General features: G+C 40.1%; 5 protein-coding genes and 1 long non-coding RNA gene across 12 annotated transcripts; 3 read left to right on the forward strand and 3 right to left on the reverse strand.

Annotated features, from left to right (window-relative positions):
- Window positions 1-2,746: 2,746 nt before the first annotated feature.
- Window positions 2,747-5,029, reverse strand: LOC124347941 (carboxypeptidase B-like). Its single transcript, XM_046798490.1, has 13 exons — window positions 4,816-5,029; window positions 4,549-4,758; window positions 4,396-4,486; window positions 4,248-4,334; window positions 4,094-4,157; window positions 3,993-4,026; window positions 3,813-3,936; window positions 3,627-3,723; window positions 3,420-3,565; window positions 3,299-3,355; window positions 3,150-3,234; window positions 2,963-3,077; window positions 2,747-2,897 (listed from the first exon to the last, which is right to left on the reverse strand). Exons 1-13 carry the CDS (start codon window positions 4,881-4,883, stop codon window positions 2,822-2,824), a joined length of 1,254 nt encoding a protein of 417 aa, XP_046654446.1. The 5' UTR covers window positions 4,884-5,029; the 3' UTR covers window positions 2,747-2,821.
- Window positions 3,839-5,242, forward strand: LOC124350987. The gene is made up of 4 exons (XR_006921315.1): window positions 3,839-3,926; window positions 4,088-4,169; window positions 4,239-4,298; window positions 5,159-5,242. It is a non-coding gene; the product is annotated as an uncharacterized LOC124350987 (long non-coding RNA).
- On the reverse strand, window positions 5,075-7,350 carry LOC124347867 (carboxypeptidase B-like). Its single transcript, XM_046798485.1, has 13 exons — window positions 7,241-7,350; window positions 6,958-7,167; window positions 6,792-6,894; window positions 6,633-6,719; window positions 6,508-6,571; window positions 6,401-6,434; window positions 6,213-6,336; window positions 6,042-6,138; window positions 5,818-5,963; window positions 5,681-5,737; window positions 5,526-5,610; window positions 5,337-5,451; window positions 5,075-5,256 (listed from the first exon to the last, which is right to left on the reverse strand). Exons 1-13 carry the CDS (start codon window positions 7,303-7,305, stop codon window positions 5,181-5,183), a joined length of 1,263 nt encoding a protein of 420 aa, XP_046654441.1. The 5' UTR covers window positions 7,306-7,350; the 3' UTR covers window positions 5,075-5,180.
- A 118-nt stretch (window positions 7,351-7,468) lies between these two features.
- LOC124346545 lies at window positions 7,469-9,958 on the forward strand. The gene is made up of 5 exons (XM_046798386.1): window positions 7,469-7,517; window positions 7,612-7,673; window positions 7,750-7,847; window positions 7,916-9,467; window positions 9,796-9,958. The coding sequence occupies exons 4-5, from the start codon at window positions 7,941-7,943 to the stop codon at window positions 9,910-9,912; spliced, it is 1,644 nt and encodes a 547-aa protein (XP_046654342.1). The 5' UTR covers window positions 7,469-7,517; window positions 7,612-7,673; window positions 7,750-7,847; window positions 7,916-7,940; the 3' UTR covers window positions 9,913-9,958.
- Window positions 9,959-10,584: 626 nt separating this feature from the next.
- On the forward strand, window positions 10,585-13,061 carry LOC124348021 (seipin-like). Of its 3 annotated transcripts, XM_046798496.1 has the most exons (8): window positions 10,585-11,144; window positions 11,208-11,370; window positions 11,436-11,624; window positions 11,716-11,928; window positions 11,990-12,194; window positions 12,256-12,378; window positions 12,596-12,732; window positions 12,860-13,061. In XM_046798496.1, the coding sequence occupies exons 1-7, from the start codon at window positions 10,933-10,935 to the stop codon at window positions 12,706-12,708; spliced, it is 1,218 nt and encodes a 405-aa protein (XP_046654452.1). In that variant the 5' UTR covers window positions 10,585-10,932; the 3' UTR covers window positions 12,709-12,732; window positions 12,860-13,061. The 3 variants fall into 3 exon arrangements, with proteins under 3 accessions (XP_046654452.1, XP_046654453.1, XP_046654451.1); XM_046798497.1 differs by having other exon boundaries at window positions 12,256-12,452; window positions 12,596-13,061; XM_046798495.1 differs by having other exon boundaries at window positions 12,596-13,061.
- LOC124344599 (zinc finger E-box-binding homeobox protein zag-1-like) lies at window positions 12,996-17,263 on the reverse strand. Of its 5 annotated transcripts, XM_046798229.1 has the most exons (9): window positions 17,114-17,219; window positions 16,241-16,707; window positions 15,818-16,172; window positions 15,636-15,727; window positions 15,283-15,570; window positions 14,876-15,217; window positions 14,552-14,816; window positions 13,730-14,478; window positions 12,996-13,661 (listed from the first exon to the last, which is right to left on the reverse strand). In XM_046798229.1, the coding sequence occupies exons 2-9, from the start codon at window positions 16,661-16,663 to the stop codon at window positions 13,269-13,271; spliced, it is 2,907 nt and encodes a 968-aa protein (XP_046654185.1). In that variant the 5' UTR covers window positions 16,664-16,707; window positions 17,114-17,219; the 3' UTR covers window positions 12,996-13,268. The 5 variants fall into 5 exon arrangements, with proteins under 5 accessions (XP_046654185.1, XP_046654166.1, XP_046654177.1 ...); XM_046798210.1 differs by lacking the exon at window positions 17,114-17,219 and adding an exon at window positions 17,231-17,263 and having other exon boundaries at window positions 15,636-16,172; XM_046798221.1 differs by having other exon boundaries at window positions 14,876-15,214; window positions 15,636-16,172.
- Window positions 17,264-18,642: the final 1,379 nt, after the last annotated feature.

Consider the following 18,642-nt stretch of genomic DNA (forward strand, 5'->3'; position numbering starts at 1 on the left):
TTTCTGATGGGCCGAGTTCAAGTCGCCGAGCGCGGGAGGACGAAACAATTTGAAATTGTGACAAGTTTGTAATTTACGAGAACCGCCATATGCGTGCGTTTCAAACAGTTTTTCAAACGACCACCCTTTCTTTTCCACCTTCTTTGCCCGGCCTCCCTTATTCCACCTCTTTTTATCTACACGTCCCCCTTTTTATGTTGGATCAAAAGCAATATGCCTAAAAGCTTTTTTCCTTCTCCATCCATCCGTCTGTTCTTATAGAAATAAAAAAATTTTTCCCCCGTTGTTGTAAATTGTGTTATTGATTCAATCGTGAATCACTAGAGCTGCTTAAAATATCAAATACCTTGAAAAAACAAGGATTTTTTTTGTCTCTTTTAAAGAAAAAAAAAACTAACGTCCGGGATTATGATTGTTATAATACGAGAAAATTTACGACTTTTGGGGTGATCTTGTTGTATACACCGTATATTGTGTTACTACTACCCTTTTTTTTTATTTTCGGCCGGCAGCTCTTTCGATACGGTGTAGCCCGCCCCCCCCCCCCCCCCCCCCAGGTTTTTTTTTCTTTCCATTTTCTTTGAAAGGGGGTTAACGCGTTCCGCTTTTATTTTATTTTCATTTTTTCATTTTGTTATATTTATACAATTTTTTTTTTCTAAAATAAATTTCAAAAGGTTTTTAGAACTTACACAGAGAGTCTTACACAACAATGTTAGAACCTATTGTGTGTGTGTTCTGTGTCCCTCCCCCCACTCTTCCGAGTTCAATAGCTTCCGCATCCGCCGCGTCCGCCCTCCTCATTTGACCCTTCCATTGAATTTCTGTCGATTGGGTTTGAAAAGTAACCCCAAAAAATCAAGCCATCTGAATCCATTTCTTTTTCTTTTTACCAGTTTTTTAGTTTAGAACTTTGTTCAAATTCAACACCATCGATAGTATATCTACACAGTTAACTAGACTGTCAAACTGGACTGTTTATGTTTTTAACTCGCAACGTCAATTGACATGCATTAAACTATTAAATCATTTCATCGCGAATGGGGGATGGTATAGAACCACCCTCTCAAAAAAGATTCCCGTGGCGTTTTTCAAACTGGGTGGGAGTTGTCGCACATTTTCAATTGTATCAAAAAGACAAGCAGCAGCGGGGTATAGAGTTGCATTGAACAAGTGAAATAGGACGGCACTCGATGATGTTACACACAAAAAGCTCTCGACTTTTCTATCTGTTGTGTAACCTTTGCCACCCCCTCACTTTGATTATATTGACACCATAAATTTGCTTTTTTATTTTATTCTTTTCTTTAAAAAAAAAAATGTTTTCCAAAGAAAAATAAAAAAAGTGTCAAGCTGTCGATTCACTTTTTTTATTGGCTGATTGCCCGTGATTGTGTTTCACTTTTCAAGCTGCTCGTGAAATTGACAAGAATGATGACCCACTCTCTTTTTGTTATCGTCAATCGATGCGTCTGACCGAAAAGCGCGCGCGCATTTTGAATTGGTGATTTCATTCACTGGGCCTGCAGTGCTATGTATCTGTAGTCTATGTATGACCATATAAAACGGGTTGTGTGCTGTCTCTCCCTGATTTTTCCATTAGCTATTTACAATAGGCTGTAACGCTGGTGTCGTTATTAGCCGTTATGCCGAGCGTGTGTGTGTCTATGACACCCGCGGGGAAACGGCAGAGCGGGGGGAAGTGGATGGCGCGGACCTATAGGCCGATTCATTAATAAAGCTACGCCGTAAAAACAACTGTTATACAGCGGTATCACATTAAGTCTGTAAATGACTCATTCACGTTCAGTATAAACAGAGAGGCCTATGTACACATCGTCTTCTCCGGTTTCTCCCGTATCCGGATGGAACGACAATGTTCTAATTCAATCAAAAACCGTGATCGATTAACATTCTTGCAACGTCGACAATAAGGCAAAGTATAGCCTCATCTACTAGGCCTGATGGGAACCTCGAGAACTTTGAAGATGAATTGGCTCGGCAGAGATCCCGCGGGGAAAAAAGCCTCGCCCGTCTATAACGATCCATCACTGTGCGCAATCTTTTAACGTCTGATTCCGGTTGCTGCTGGGATTCAATCCTCTACTCTTAGTCAATGTACACATAGCGCCTAGTCAGCAGAAGTGGCGTTGCTTCCAATTGAAAAGACAGAAAAACAAGAGGTCCTCGAAAAGGGACTTTCATCTGCATAAACAGATCAAAACCCTGCTGCCGGATATGCACACATTCACTCACTGTGGCTGTGTTATTGCCCGGTAAATGTAAGAAGGGCGATGGTGGTGGTGGTGCTCGGCGAAAACAATCAGAGCCGACATGCAAATGAGATGGCAACGTGACTGCTTGATTCATTCGTTTCATTTGCCTAAGTGACGGCGGCGCCGAGTCCCTATAAGCAATCAGAAAAGGGTGGCGCTGCTGCTGGATGCGCTCGGAATTATTACGGGCGACTGAGGCGAGTAGGTCCGCGGATTATTACGTGGTATCCATCACCTTTAAAGAGACCTCGTAAACTATAAGTAGAATGTCGACCAAAGTTGTGCGTGTAATAGACGGAGCCGTCGACGAGACGAATCTCATTTGCATTTCCGAGTCATTTCAAATTGACGACAAAAGGATTCGCGGAATGTTGGAGTGCGGAGCGAGCACGACCGGCGGCATAGATTTAAATATAGACGAGGAAATATAATTTTTACAGCGTTTTTAATAGTCTTTAAAGTCTTCCTTCTTTTTTTTTATAGTGTATTGTCTGTTTAATGTTGTAATCAACCACTTGAATGCAATTACATTAGCGCATAATTTTTCAAGGCATTTTCGCTACGTTTTCGGCGATGACTTTGAATGCCTCCCACGTCTCGATTCCGGACGGAATAATTTGACTAAAATTCAAAATGTGATTTAGAAAAATGAATAATTATTATAAGATTTATTTGGGGTTTTATACCTAGGTGGCAGTAGGAAACCGTAGACGGGTCCTTGATCGCGCAATTCGATTGTGTAGGAATAAGGAATTCCGGCAACGCCTTTGGCCCAGTCATCAGTCGGTCCACTGTTTGGATCTGTCAGAAAAGAAGTTGAAGGGTTTAATTTGGTAAAATGTCATAGTTCTTTATAATGAGAGATGTTTTTACACAAAAGAACTGTTCCAGAACCAATTTGGTATTCGGTTCCGTAAACAGCTGTCAAAGCTGCCACTGCCTCGGCTGCCAAAGCGTACTGTATAACAAAGGTAACATTCATTAGTAACATTTTCAAATTCATGCAAGTTCTATCCTCTCACCATTTGATCGTAATCGTCAGGTAAATCGGCGGTGTAGCCCCAAGGAGTCAGCCAATACTAAATAGGAAATGTGTCTCAGGATTATTGGCTTCAATCAAGAAAAATATGTTGGCATATATACTTGGCCGTACGAATGAACAGTCAGGTAGGATTTAGTTCGGTTAGCCTCGGCCCAAATTGCGTCACGGACAACCTTGGATTCCACTTCTGAAAAAGCTTCCGGGCCGTGATACATTTCGTTGCACGGACTGTCGCTCGATCCTCCCTCTATCGTCATTTGTCATTTCATTGTCTTTATATTTGTTTGGGAAATTTAGATTGGACTTGCCGTTCCAGTGGTAGCCAAAGTTGCGATTCAAATCCGTCCCGACACAAGTGGAGTTGACGTCGTCGTTCGGTCGACGATTCTTCCGCCACAATCGAACCTGATTAGTGGACAGAAATTAATTGTAATTTTAAATCATTTTCTTGATCAATTATTTTTAAATGTTTCAGAATTTTTTTATTTAATTACGTTGGTGTGAGTGAATTCATAGCCATCAGGATTGATGAGAGGCATGAAGAACCAGTCGACGTCATCGATGTATTGCGGATGAGCTTCGTAGTTTTCCACCAATTCACGGATGATGTAAGTCACTCTGTTAAACAAAATGATTATCGAGTCTCTCTTTAACATGAAATCAAATTGACTTACGTTGCCGGAGCAATCCATTCACGGGCGTGGATACCTGTACCATCAAGCGCTTGTATTAGTAATGATCAGATTAACATATACTTGGTTTTCAATAGTGTCACCTGCGTCGACGAAAATGGCGTTCTTCGTTCCGTCTCCTCCGCTGGATATTTTCATCAGAACCATCTGAATGTAAAGGTATACCCATTTTAAATTTGAAACGCAGTGTGTATAATGAACTAAATTGGAATTTATAATAAAAAATAGGTTACGTACTTCACGACCTTCGTAACTTTGGCCAGCGCTGGAAACGCTTACTAAATTTGGGTAAGTGGCCGCCAACTCGTATGCAAATTCCACGATCTAATTTTTTAACAAGACTAGTAAAACTAATTTATCATTGCAAATCAGAGTAAAAAATTACGTCTTCGTGGCGATAGTAGTTGTCCCACGTCATATTGTAACGTGGTGAATGTGGTCCCAATTTTGGCGTGTCCTCTTGACGGTCGATTAGTCTACAGAGTTGAAAATGCCAAATTCAAATTGATATTAAAAATCACTCAAGATTTCATTTTACTCTTGGACGTTGTTAATTTTCGTGCGATATTCGATCTGGTATTTTGATAGGTAATCGAGTAACTGGTTGACTTGATCAGGTGCCGCCATTATGTCTGTTGGCGCATTCAAACTGATTCTAGTCCAAAAATCGAACGAGTCCGACTGCGCCAGATCCATCAAAGCCTTCATTTGCGGAATAGTTTTAGCCGTTGCTTCGTACACCTGATATCTGTTAGTACGTTCCAATTAATTTGTTAACGCTACAATTATTTACAATTATTATTACCCATCGTATCGCTGGACGGTACCCAAAATTGGGCAGACGACCGCTAGCCAAACCACTAAAGTCTTCATCCTACTATCGTTTGCTTGATGTGGCGATTTGTTACGTTATTTGTCATAAACTTCACCGTTATCTGACACAAGCTATTGCTCTATCTTATGCAAATTGATGACCATATTGTTTACTTTCCCTGTGTTATCGTTGGGTTGTGAACAGTGCCATGATGTTATCTTTCGAGACAGTGTGAAGTAAGTAATCAAAATACTTTTCAATATTTATTCGTAGTGAATAAATTTATGCACTAGATTTTTAAACATACATTGAATTTCATATTTCTTCCTTTCAGGGTCACGAGGGGTTTAAACGGCTTAAACCATTTGAGCCACGGCTTCAGCGATCACTTTGAAAGCCTCCCAAGTCTCGATCCCCGACGGTATAATTTGACTGTAAGAAAATATTGAAATCATTTGAATATCCCAGCAGAGTTGTACACATGATTGAAATTGATTTGTCATTTAACTTACTCAGGTGGAAGGAGAAAACCGTAGACAGGCCCTTGATCACGCAACTCAATCGTGTAAGTGTAAGGGATTCCAGCTACTCCTTTAGCCCAGTCGTCGCTCGGCCCGCTGTTGGCATCTGAAATCAATAAGTAAAACATACGAACTGTTAAGTGATTTATCAACTAGCATATTTGACTGGCGACGACGTACAAAGCAAATTGGCTGAACTGCCAATGTCGTAAACAGTTCCGTACACCGCAGTCAGAGCTGCAACAGCATCGGTGGCCAGGGCGAACTGAATTAAATTTTAGAAAAAAGACATTATTATAGTCCACCGACTTCATCAAAGTAAAATCATAACTTGCCATCGCATCGTAGTCATCGGGATATTCTGTAGTCCACCCCCATGGAGTTAACCAGTGCTGAGATATTAAATAGAATTAGGGTCCTCTATTGAACCTTTGATGTAGCACGAGATATACTGCCATTTAAATTGACTAACCTGTCCATAGGAATGCACTGTCAAATAGGATTTGGTTCGGTTAGCCTCGGCCAAAATCGCGTCACGTAGGGCCCTCGACTCCGGCTCGGTGAAAGGCTGGCCGCCATTGTATGTTGGAGCGCAGGGATTATCGCTTGATCCGCCCTCTACATTAATGAGCCGACATATTGGTTAAGGTTGTTTGAACATTGAAGGTTAATGTTATATATTCCTCATCTCGTTACCGTTAAAGTGGTAGTCAAAGTTACGGTTGATGTCCGTCCCGATACAAGTGGTGTTGGTTTCATCGTGGATGCGTCGGTTCTTTCTCCACAATCGGCTCTGGTTGCCCGGCCGATGTCAAGATAAATATTAAAACAGTATTAATCGATTTAATTAAATTGGAATTTGATTACCTCAGTATGGGCGAATTCGTATCCATCGGGATTGACTAATGGCATGAAAAACCAGTCGACGTCGTCAACGTACTGTGGATGTGCATCGTAATTTTCCACTAATTCGCGGATTATGTAGGTCACCCTATTTGATGAACAAGTTTATTCGAATTTCAAGAGTTTTCTGACCCATGGATTGTTTTACTTACGTCGCTGGTGAAATCCATTCGCAGGCATGGATTCCTATGTCAAACGCGATACATTCCGTTTCCAAAAGATTTAGTTTTTCTTAGATATTTATCAATAACTAATATACCTCCGTCCACGAAAATGGCATTTTTAGTTCCCGATCCTCCGCTGGATATTTTGATCAGAATCAACTACAAATTCAGAAGTCGACATTAATTATTTTCAAAAATTTAGATTTTTAAATTCTCTTACGTCTCGATCCTCGTAACTTTTTCCGGCAACAGAAACAGTTACCAATTGCGGGTAGGAGGCACTTAATGCATAAGCAAACTCTCGAATCTAAAGATTTAAGATATATAATATTCGAATGAAACAAAAATAAGTAGGTAAATTGAAAAAATGAAAACTCACATCGTCATAGCGGTAATAATTGTCCCAGGTAAGGTTGTAACTTTTAGAAGAAAGTCCTTGAATCATTTCGCTAGGAATTTTGTTTCGTTGTTCGTCAATTACTCTAAAATAAACAATAATTGAATTAGGACTCTGAAATTTAAATTAAACTAATGACAAGCCTTACTGTTGAACATCTCCAATTTTTAGACGATATTGGATGGAATGGCTCTTAAAAAAATCAAGCAATTCTTCCACTTGTTCTGGAGGGGTCATAATGTCAGTCGGTGTGTTCAGGCGCGCCGTAGTCCAGAAATCAAATAATTCCGACAACTCTAAATTTGATAACGCTTCCACCTGAGCTGCATTTTTGGGCCTAGCCTCATAAACTCGGTAGCTATGATACAGATATACAGTTATGTTTTTTTTAAACAATCAAATCTATTTGTGAATATGATTTAGTTTGATACCCATCGTATTGAATAGCCGTGCAAAATGAAATCAGAGAAATCCAACAAATCACCAGTCTCTTCATGATGAATGATTAGTCAACTGCTAATCATCAGAAGGTAATAAAATGACTAAACAAATGCTGTTGATTTATCTAAATCTTATCTGTTTTTGTCAAATCATCGATTACATTTTGAAATTGCCCGCTTCGCCAACACCATCTGCTGGTGGTTTTGATAATCTCACAGAAGTCGCGGGATAATGTCAACAATGTGGTCGCCAGGCAGTTTGAAAGTGGTAAACAGTGAGAGTTCTCAAGTTTTGCAAGAACTTATTGCTGACTTGCGATATGTTTCATTCTTATCTCTAACAAATGATCCCGACCTGTTAGTGGTCGGGTATAATGACTCCACTTTGCATCTTTTCTCAATTACCAACCCAGAAAAATCACAGGTAAAGTAAACAACATAACACTTCTAATCTGATTATTTTGATTTCTCTGTCACGATATTTTTCTGATTTCCCTAAGGCATTATCTTTTGAGGTAAATATTGTGTCGACTTGGTTTTCATCTAAAGGAATTTTTGCAATACTGGGTTGTAATACGATTGCCTTCATCACTAAAACGTAACCTCTTTGACAATATTTTCCATTTCTGATGTAATACTTTAGCATGTTTGTTTCCTTTTAAACAGGAAAGAGATATGGAAAACAAAATCAATGTACAACTTTGAATTGAATGAAAAGAAAATAGTTGCATGCTTCTCATTACCTACTGGCATAATTATCTTCATTCAACAGGCTGATTGCCTTGTTGTTGGGTTATCTAAAAATCCACCAGAATGGCACCAGATTGCCAGACTTGACTGCCTGGAGGCAGCTGAAAGTGTGTATGCCTGTCTCTCACCCTTATCAGAACCTCAGTCTTCTGTAATTTTGATAGGGACTCGAGATGGTCATGTCTACCAACTGCAAATAAGCAAGCAAAATTTAACACTTTTGTGTGATATTCAACAACCTGTTACATCCATTTTGAATGTAGACAGCCAAACAACAGTCATTGTGGGAAAGTATGGGAAAATTGCCATGCTCAATGGATCAACCAAAGAGACATTGATTTCATTTTCACCAACAGCTGTTGAAGATTGCTTCTATTCTAAACAAAAGCTATACCTGATGGGCTCTAACCAACTGCTATCTATGGAAATGAAAAGCTCAGCTGAAACCGGCTTTCTAAGTGATGCGAATTATTGCAAAGTCAAATTTATTCGATCCGTCCACGTAAACGAAGAAACTGTTTTCATCTTAACCGAAAATGGAACCATCTACCAAAGTAGTCTCGTGTTTGGATCCAATGAAGACAAACCACGTCGTGAACGCAGCGGTGCCGAAGTCAAGCCAATTTTGCAGGAGATTCATCGCTGTGCCGATCAAACGAAAGCTTTGAGCGCTATTAGCGATCGTGTTCTCCTTGATGTCGCCCAGTTCTCTGTAGCACTACACATAGTCAATCAAAACGTCAGCAATAGCTTTCCGGTCACAATCCGAAGTTTCTCCGATCCTCACAGTCCTCGAAGCCAGAACTTGATTGTATCTATTACCAACAAGTCCGCATGGAATCTGTCATCATTGCACTGGTCTTTTCAAATCTGTGCCCAACGAATCAATCAAAGTTCTCTTTTGCTCAGAGAAGAATGGAAAACAGGTGATATGGTGGAGCTGGAACATCATTTGGTCCTTCCGGACGACACATTTGGGGCAGAAGTCAAGACATCTCTCATCTTCCGCGTGGTGGACCTGAAAAAGCATCCTGAGCCGCAATCCCTTTGCTTTTTCCCGTTATCTACTATTAAACTCTCCGTGCTGGATTTTTTAGAACCGGTTGCGGCCAATTTATTTGACGAGAAAAATAATGTTTCAGACGTGTTGGGATTCAGCCGCACCCAAATTAGAGGCTGCCCGTGGCCGATCCTACTGCAACAGAGTTGGCATCGTGGCTTCGCCCAAAAATTTGGTTATACCTCTCCGTTGCAGATAGTTGTACGTTGTGGATCGCATTTAGTGCGGATGATTTTGAAGGAAGATGAGAACCATTCAGACAAGATATGGATACTCCGAATCGAAACCTCCAACTCAAATCTTTTGCGCTTATTGTGTACTGAAATTTTCCAGTTGCTCGAAGCTCGTCATCCGCTTACCAAGTCGGACGTTGTCAACATTCCAAGCTATGTCCTCGCTCAACTGCAGGTTATTTTTCTTTTTCTTATTTTCTTATATCCTATGACACATTGTTTATGTTTACCCGTCAAATTGGAATTGATATTCGTAAAAATTGTTCGATCTAAAACTGCACGCTCGATTTCCGAGAAACAACTGGCCTTGGCCTGTTTGTTGGCATCCGCTAGCTAGCCTGTGACTAATTAAGTAGTGGTTATCTTAGTATGTTACTCAAAATCTTTCACCAATATTTTATAAATTATTATTATTTTTTTAATTTCACCAATATTGTATTACTACTGATAAAAGAAATATGCTGATTTTCTAAATTTTTTTTTTTTTTGCACTCAACTTTCAGAATCTGAGAGGACGACACAATTATCTCCAAAGCCTTAGTAATTGGGATGAGTCGGATATGGAGCCGTTGGTGGAAGAATTTCGTCTTCTCATGGCCAAGCAGTTTTCTGTTCGATGAGCACACAAATGTTGCAATAAATGCCAGTAATCATTATCAACCCCAACCCTCTTTACTACTTTGTCTTAGGTTCTATGTTGTGCAATATGTCTACGACTCTACGTGTTTAGCCAGTCCCAAAGTCTAAACTCCAAATTCCAGAGGACCACGATAAGTATGTCTAGATGATACTCTAGAACGAATTCTTGGAAAAATCTTTGGAAAACAAAAAAAAAGAAAGAAGTGTAAACACTTGTTTATGGCGTGAAAATGTTTTAGCAGGGTTAAGTCACGGTGCGTCGTGATCAAAGGTCCATAATTAAAAAAAAAATACTTCGCACGAGCGCAATAAATTCGTGAACTGGAAAAATCCAAATAAAATCTAGTAAATTCATTGTCTGATAGGAACTCTGTCATAGTAAAAAACCAGACTCTGCAGTCTGCACTAGAAAATACTTTTCTAACATTTCAGTCACATAGACATGTGATAAATGATAATGTTGACTTATTTTATTTGGTCAGCTATGGATAGGCGTTTTTATTTTTTTATTTTAAAGTAAATATTGCATTACAAAATTCAAGGACCCCCATCTCAGACGATTACTGTCTTTTGTGTCTGTCTAGCTCATTACGAACGCACCGCTTGTTTTCTCTTCCTTTATTAGCTCCTCCCTTCCCAAATGTTGTTGTTGGGTGGGTTGCCGCTGTATGTAGTGTCAGTATTCAGTTAGTCAGTTTTATAATTTACATATCGCCTCGTTACAAATCTTTCTCTCTAATTGTCACTTGAGCGTGACGACCACGCAACGCTCAAGATAAAACATATTTTGTATTTAATCTGTCATTTCTGTCGATGAACTCATTGTTCTGCATTAGTATTTGTTGTACGAATACGTCAATACCCCAAGTCTCAAGAGGCCTGGGTCAGGCCAAAGATTGTCTAAACAAAGATAGTTGTTGCCATTAGACAGATTTCAGTCTGAAAGTAGAGTTCAAAATCTGCAGTCACTAATTCCAGTGCTCTGCTAAAATTCAAGTGCCATGGCTAACAGTTTAATGAGTGATGTGATTGATGGTTACCGAAAGCAAGTGCTTCTTGCTGCTTTTTCCTTCAAAGACTGGGTTTACAGAGTTTTTGCATTCCTACTTACAACATCCTTCATTTTGTGGCTTTCTGTATTCATTTATGTTACATTCTACTATTCATATGTTCCAGCTATTTCCCACATCAGACCTGTTCATCTAGAATTCAAGTATATCTTTTTGATCAAACTAAACTGTTTTTTAACTGACACATTGCACTCATTATATTGTAGGTCCTGCCAAGAATCATTAGGGGTGTGCTCAAATCCTACTGCAAATGTAACACTAACACATCAAAGGCAGTTGTTACAGAGCAATCAACCTTACAACATAATTGTAGATCTTGAATTGCCAGAGTCTGAGGCCAACAAGCAACTTGGCATGTTTATGGTGCAGGTAAATTAATATTATTTTGGAAAACAGTTATTTATATGTTACTGAAAGTTGCTGTTTTGGTTAAGGTCACATTGACTGGCAGGAATGGCAAATTTATAGCAACATCAAAAAGAAGTGCTATGCTTCGTTACAAGTCATGGATTCTTCATTTCCTTGGCACTGTCATGTTTTCCCCAGCCATGTTACTTGGACCTATAATGGAAGAGAAACAAACACTGAAAGTCGAAATGTTCTCTGAATTTTTGGAAGCCCCAGTATGTAGTGGATCTTTTTTGTATGCATTTTTGTCATTATTTGTGTTGATCAATTCTAACAAAAGGTTTTTTTTTTTTTTTAATTTTTTAGGACAATCCAGTAACCAATGTCAATGTAGAAATAGAAAGTCGCTGGGTGCAGCTGTATTCTGCCAAACTACGAATTCAAGCTGAATTTGTAGGATTGCGTTATTTCATGTTCTATTGGCCTACTATTTCTGCCACCATCGGTGTATCTACTCATGTCGTGTTACTTTCGTTTTTGGTTGGGTACATTTGGTATCGTCTTTTGAATCCAAATCAGGTAGTGTAATTATTTGTATTGAAATAAAAATTATCTATTAATGATTTGTTATTTTAACCAGGTTGTTGTGCGTGTTGGCTTGAATCGTGCAACTTCATCGGCCATGTTAGGAGCTGTTGCTAGTCAGCCTACCATTGCTACTGTCGAACCTCAGCAGCCTGAAGATGCCCAAAGCAAAACTTTGGAGCAGCGTAGGATGGAAGCCAGAGAAATATTGATGAAAGAAAAAAAACGGCAGCTGACATCTCCTGGCGTATTTACAGAACGTAATCTCATTTTTTCCTGTAGTTTTTCTTCAGACTTAACCTTTAACTTAACCCACCACAGGTGCTCGCAGCCGTTCTTTCAGCACCATGCCAGGCATGACTAGAACCCCATCGTACGGTGGCCCTCTTCGCATTGAGGAACTGACCCCCGCTCCAACGCCTCCTCCAGTGGAAGAGAAAGAAGGTATCGCCAAACGAGTCACCTTTGAATAACATGGTTTCATTACTCGTTCGATAGGATAAACTTCTTAACTCCAGGTCCGATATAAATATCCTTTTGTGTGTAGCCCCAAATCTATCTCATAGGACACATTCATTTTGTGTGTTGTAGATTACCATCTATGTTAGTAGTATTTGCTTGTTTGTTTTAGTTTGCTTTTTCAATGATTTTATTTCTGTAGATTTTTCAAACGAAGGGCTAGTTATGGATGCGGATACATCGCCGGAATTACGTCGTAGAATAGTAACGGCCACGGCAGCCAAAGAGGCCAAGATAGACGATCCTTGCTTGTGAAAAGCACCACTCAAGTCTCCAACGGTATACACTTAAAATAAATTCAATTTTCGACTTGTTCAGAAAGTTAGAAAAAATATCGGGTTTTGCTATGTCAGTTTATAGTTTAAAAAATGTCAAATCACTTCAAACTGTTTCTTTCCCCCACCAGATGAGTTTCTCATGTACCTACTCATCTGTCATCTCCACTATTGTCTCGACTAGTCGTGAACACACGTCACATGGTGTACTAAAATTGGCCAAGCTTGCATCGAGTCTCTGTAAGAGATTGAATAATTTTTTCGAAATTAGGTGAAATATATTTGTGTATTGCCTGTGACAAAACTGAACAGAAAAAGAAATATTCTAACTGATTACTGAAGAAAGAAAGCTATTACAAAACAAAAATGTCTAGGTACGAAAAAATTTCTAGATACGGATGATGATCGTTGCAAAACTGTTCTTTCCGTGGAGACGTTACCACTGGAACACAAAAAGTGAGAGTGTAAACTGAAGAAAACCGAAATTATGTACAAGAAAAGAATGTCGGTTGAAGTCCGATTGGTTCGCAATTCTTTTTATTACGAAGTCGAACTATCCGATTGAATGTCTAGAATGTGCTGAACCATAACACCGGCGTTATGAACAAACGAGAGCAAATCAACTTCCCCAGTCGAAGAAGTGGCGAGTGGAGATACACTTCCAGTATTAATAGTTGGTACGGCTGCAGCGCGCTTAGTTGCTCTAGGCTTGGCGGCGGTGGAAGTACGTTGGCGACTGACGATCTTAACTTGTTGCGGCGGCGGTGGCGGAGGTTGCTCGATAACAACAGTGGTAGTTCCGTCTCCTGCTTCGGTTTCGGCTCCAACTTGGCTCTCATCGAGGAAAATTACGTTATTCTGGCCGTCAACCGTCAAATGGACAAAGGAGCCCCACGTTTCTTCCGCTACAACTTCACACTGTTCTTCAACCACCTGTAAGTTTGAAAAAGAAAAAATTCGATTAAGTGTGGGTTCATAGAAAAGATAATTATTCACAATACCTGATCCTCTGAGTTCGGAATACTTTCAACAACAACTGCAGCTGCTACTTCCGGGGATTCTACCACGACGTGATGCTCCACTTCCATCACCTGAATTTGTTCATCGTGAACTTCAGTTGTGACAACCAAGCCGTCATCCGGAACAGGGCTACCACTTCGACTTTCACCGCCACTGCTCTCGGCACTGCTGTGTTCATTGGGACTGGTTAGGCGCTGGTACAACAACCTAATCAAGTCTTCTTGGCGCTGCTGTTCAAAGTTTCCAGTTCCGTCAGGATCGGCCTTAACTTTCGATCCTTTTGTTTTGGGTTCAGGTTTGGATTTTACTGCGATTTCCCCGCTAGTTTCTTTAGAAGTTGAGGCAACCGAAGTGCTGGGATTTGCAGTTGGCGCGTCTCCTGCGCGACTCGATCGCACTGGACGAGGCTTGCAGCGCACTTTGTTGAATTCCTCCTCGGGTAGTATAATGAGTCCTCCGGTGGAAGTCAACAATTTACCATGACGCGTCATCAAGTGACGTTTGTACGAATTGCGCGTACGGAATCTTTGCATGCAGTCAGAGCATTCGTAGGGAGCTTCACCAGTGTGCCGCCGACGATGTTCCTTGTAGTGCGATGGATGACGAAACTGGCGATGACAATCGGGACAAGTGAAGCGAGACAAGTTGGCATGAATCAACATGTGATAGTTGAGACTATGTTGGCGAGTGAAGACGGCACCACACCTTCGGCATTCGTACGGCTTAATCCCTAAAAAAATAAATAGTTTGCATTTTATTGACATAGTTCGAAGAGCGGATATTTAAAGCTTCAATAATCTTACCTGCGTGACTACGGTAATGCGATAGCAGAGTAGTGGGAGCGGTAAATGTGCGAACAGGTGAGCAAATTTTGCAGTGAAGTGAATCAGCTCCGCTTCCGCGCTGTTGCTTTAGTTCTCCAATGTATTGCAAGGCTAATTCGCGTTCGCCTGCAGATTGTGATACGAATTTGGGCTTTACTTTAGCCCGCTTGCGCGCAATGTCAACCATATCCTTTTCTGGCACTTCACGACCTTGTCCACGGACGCCTGAAGCTTGTGCGGCGACCTAAAATCAATTATACATGAGCATTTGTTAATTCAAAAATATCATTTAGAAATGTCTACCTGCTCCAGAAGTTGCTCTTCATCGTCCTCCAAGAAAATGCTGGGCTCTTCCACCGTTTCTTCAATCAATTCCCCATCCTCATTCATACAGACGAAGGTGAACTGAGGTTGCGCTCCAGCTGTAGAGGCTTCAGCCACTACAGTTTTCTGATGTCTCAAATCTTCAATGACGGGTAGCTCAGAAGACTTCATCAGATAGAATTCATTGGGGTTGTACCCTACTACTACTTCACTCCCTACACAAGGAAGTGGCTCTGTTGGCTTATTCTTAACCACAACTTTACTTTGCTTTGTGGTTTCTTCAAGCATAAAGCTATGCAAAGGGATACCACTAGATTGCTGCTACACAACACGAACGACCAATAATTAATAAAACAAACGGAGAAAGTTTAGTGAATTTATCTTACCGCTTGTCCACCGCGCTTCCTTTTCAGTTTCTCCTTCTCTTGAGCGGCGGCAGCCACCGACTGCGCAACAGCTTCCATCTGTTCATCTTGAAGGCCTGACGCTTCTTCACTGACATTAACTACAACCGCTTTAGTTTTCTTGTTGACACGGTAAATATTGTAGTCGTGATCGGGTAGTGATGTCGTGTTACTTGAAGAACCCGCAGTTGGCTCTTCTGAAGTCACAACCACCTCCTCTGCCACTTCACCATACTCTTGTTCCACATCGCTATCCGGAGATAAATCAGCCTAAACCATAAAAAAAAAAAAGTTTAAATATCGATGGAAATCGAAGTCAAAAGAAATGCAATTACCTGAATAGCACGAAAACGAGCTTCATCTACGGCTCGGTATTTGTCGTGGTAAAGTTTTAGCCACTTCTCTTTGACGGTGACTTCTTCAGGAGCTACATCAATACCAGCCATAAGAGAAGCATTCATATTTTCTTCCTCGCCATCTGCAAAAGCACCTACTGATCGGCGCTTTCTTTTGTTACCTGGAGCTTCTTTCTTGGTTGGGGATGGTTCTTCTTTATTCGCTTTGTTTTGGCGTGGTGATTTGGCTTGAGGTGATGGCTGGCTTGTTTTCTTCAGTGGCCCTCTTGTTGCTTTAGCCATGGCTGCAGTCTGCGGTGGTGGAGGGACCGTCTTCTTCGATGGCGCTTGAAGTTTGATTTTCATAGTTTTCTCTTTAGGTTTTCTGACAGGCGACAACCGTGTTGTTTCTTTGACCACTGCCGGGATTTTTTTAGTTTTTGACGCTACTGGGGTGGCAGTAAAGCGAAAGCCAGCCGACTCGCGAGCCTTCCTCATTAGATCCCGCACGTGCTCCGACAGATGCTTTTGCATTTCCTGTTGAAGAAAAACAAACAAATGTGTTAGCTTATTGATATTAGAGGGGGAAATGTTTTTCTTTTTACCTGTCTAGCTTTCATCTCACTCCCAAAACTGCTGGCTGTGTACTGGCATCTTTGAAGCAGGTGGCATGAATAGGAAAACGTTCTACGTATTTCATCTGAATCCATCAGAGAAAAGAGATCCACCAGTTGTTTCTCAGTTAGGAGCTGAAGTTGAGCCAATGATAATTTATTGGCATCAGTAGTTTCTTGTTCAGGTTCAGGTCTTCCTTCAGTGACCTGTTTGCGAGGCCTTCCTCTTGGGTTGCGAGTCTTTCTAGCCAAAGAATCATTGTGGAGAGTAGCTGAAGCAACTTCTGCTAACATATTCAACAGTCCACTGTCAGCATGGCAGCTATCATCATCTCTTGATTCTTGGGCTCCTTTCCCTTCAATGTCATCATCACAACTTTCCATTTTAACTTTGCACTCCAGTTTTTGTGACATTACTCAAGCTACGATTCACCCTTCATTAGTTTTTGAGAATGGTCCTAAAACACAGAAAAAACAACATGAATAATCTAACAAAACAGACAACAACAAAAATCAGTAATCAATCAATAATACCAGGCTTGGCATAATATAGTTATTCCCAACTCAAATGATAAGAAAATAAAATTAACATCATAATAAATATTAAAATAAAAAATATTTAATTAAAATCTTTAAGCTTTTTGACTTTTGACTCGTAGTGTTGACTATGAAAACATTAGCAACTCTAGCAGAAAGGCGTCGACAGTACTATTATACGAAGTTTTCGCGCCGCTTGGCTAAAATGGCAGCCGACGCGGCACGAAGGCAGACGATGTACTTCCTAACGGCGGCATTGTCCGTCATCTTGACTCGACTTTCAACAATTTTCGATAAAACGACAAAACAATCTTTAACGAAATGTACCTCAAACTACTCAGAATCGAACCTCTAATCTAAACAACACCAACAATTGTCATGAATATGTCAGATATGTTAGGAAATAACGTTAAAAAATGAAAAATGCTTTGAGATCAAAACTACCTTTAGTCTGCTGGCTTGAGTCGTCTGGAGAGCTCGACGGTGACGGACATATGGCATAGAAGCGTTGCCAAATCTAAAAACTTATCGTGTTGAAACAGAATATTGAAATTTGCTTAAAATTGTATAGTCTTTAATATTATAAAAATTTGAATGACCAAATTATTGTATTTTCTAGATTGTGAAGTAAACTTTGTATTAGTGAAATACAAACGATAAATCGAATCGATTATTGAATGTGTTCTACCGGTGGATTTAGATACTAAGATTTCTCTTCCTCTTAATGGAACTCGTTTGTAAACAACCAAATCGATGTGCTACCTGTTTGAATGTGTCATTGGCCACCCTAATAATTGTCCTTTTGTTGAAGATTAATCAGCTTCATTTCATTGATGGCAGTGCATGTTCAGCAATGTGTAGTTGTGTGGGAATTTTTTAGTAGTCCAAATTCCTCGCATTGGAAAGCGTATTCCACCTCCGTTACGCAGATTTTAGAAAAAGCTTATCAAAATAAACTAACTCAAGTCTTGCTCGGAGATGCGGACCCATCACTCGGTAGATTCAGGTTGGATATTTGAATGAATAATGGTCTTCTGAATTGTTATAATGTTATATTTAATTTTTTAGGATTAGTTTTATATCCATGACTCAAATATGTGAAGTTAGAGAAGAAGCAAGCCCAGTGAGAAGAATGCTCTATCCCAGGAGTAGTCCAGCTGGACAAGATATCCGATGGGATTGGCTTGGTGATAGGTTTTCTGAGTGGAATGAGTACAGTATGGAAGCTCTAGTTGCCATAGAGAAAGCTTGGTCCTCAGTAAGTTAACACAAGAGTCTATTTAACAATACTGCATAGTGCATACTAATAATGTGTGATTTGACTTATTACAGGGACTTCAAACCTTGGATCTTTCAAAGACCTGCTGTGTGCCTTATATAATTAATTACTGCAACTTGACTCAAGTAAGAAAGGATACTGGTTTTGTAAGAAGTATAAGAAGAGTTCAACTGGCAACATATCCTGCTGCTTTAAAACATGAAGTGCCACTTGGTTTGTCGACGTAAACGAATGTTCCCGATTCCCGTCCTTCGTTGTTCATAGCAAATTACAGAGTGATAGAGATAGGGAAGAGGAAGAAATATGGTCTTGCTCATTTTCAATCTCGCCTTGGTGAGATTATTATCTTATTAAATGATTATTATTTGTTTGTTAGATTATTATTTTAGTCTTGGTGTTACAAACAGACTTTTAGCTAGGCACTATGCCAGGACTTGTGCCACTGTGGCGAATATTGCTAAGCCTGTGATCCCTTCAGTAAGTTCTAAATATCTAGCAAACAACTTCTTCAATCTATAAAAAAAAGTAGTGGTAAAACACTAATGAATGGAAATTATCTCTTAAAATTACAGACAGT

Source organism: Daphnia pulicaria, chromosome 1 (assembly GCF_021234035.1).
Source record: "Daphnia pulicaria isolate SC F1-1A chromosome 1, SC_F0-13Bv2, whole genome shotgun sequence".
In the NCBI taxonomy this organism is placed as follows: domain Eukaryota; kingdom Metazoa; phylum Arthropoda; class Branchiopoda; order Diplostraca; family Daphniidae; genus Daphnia; species Daphnia pulicaria.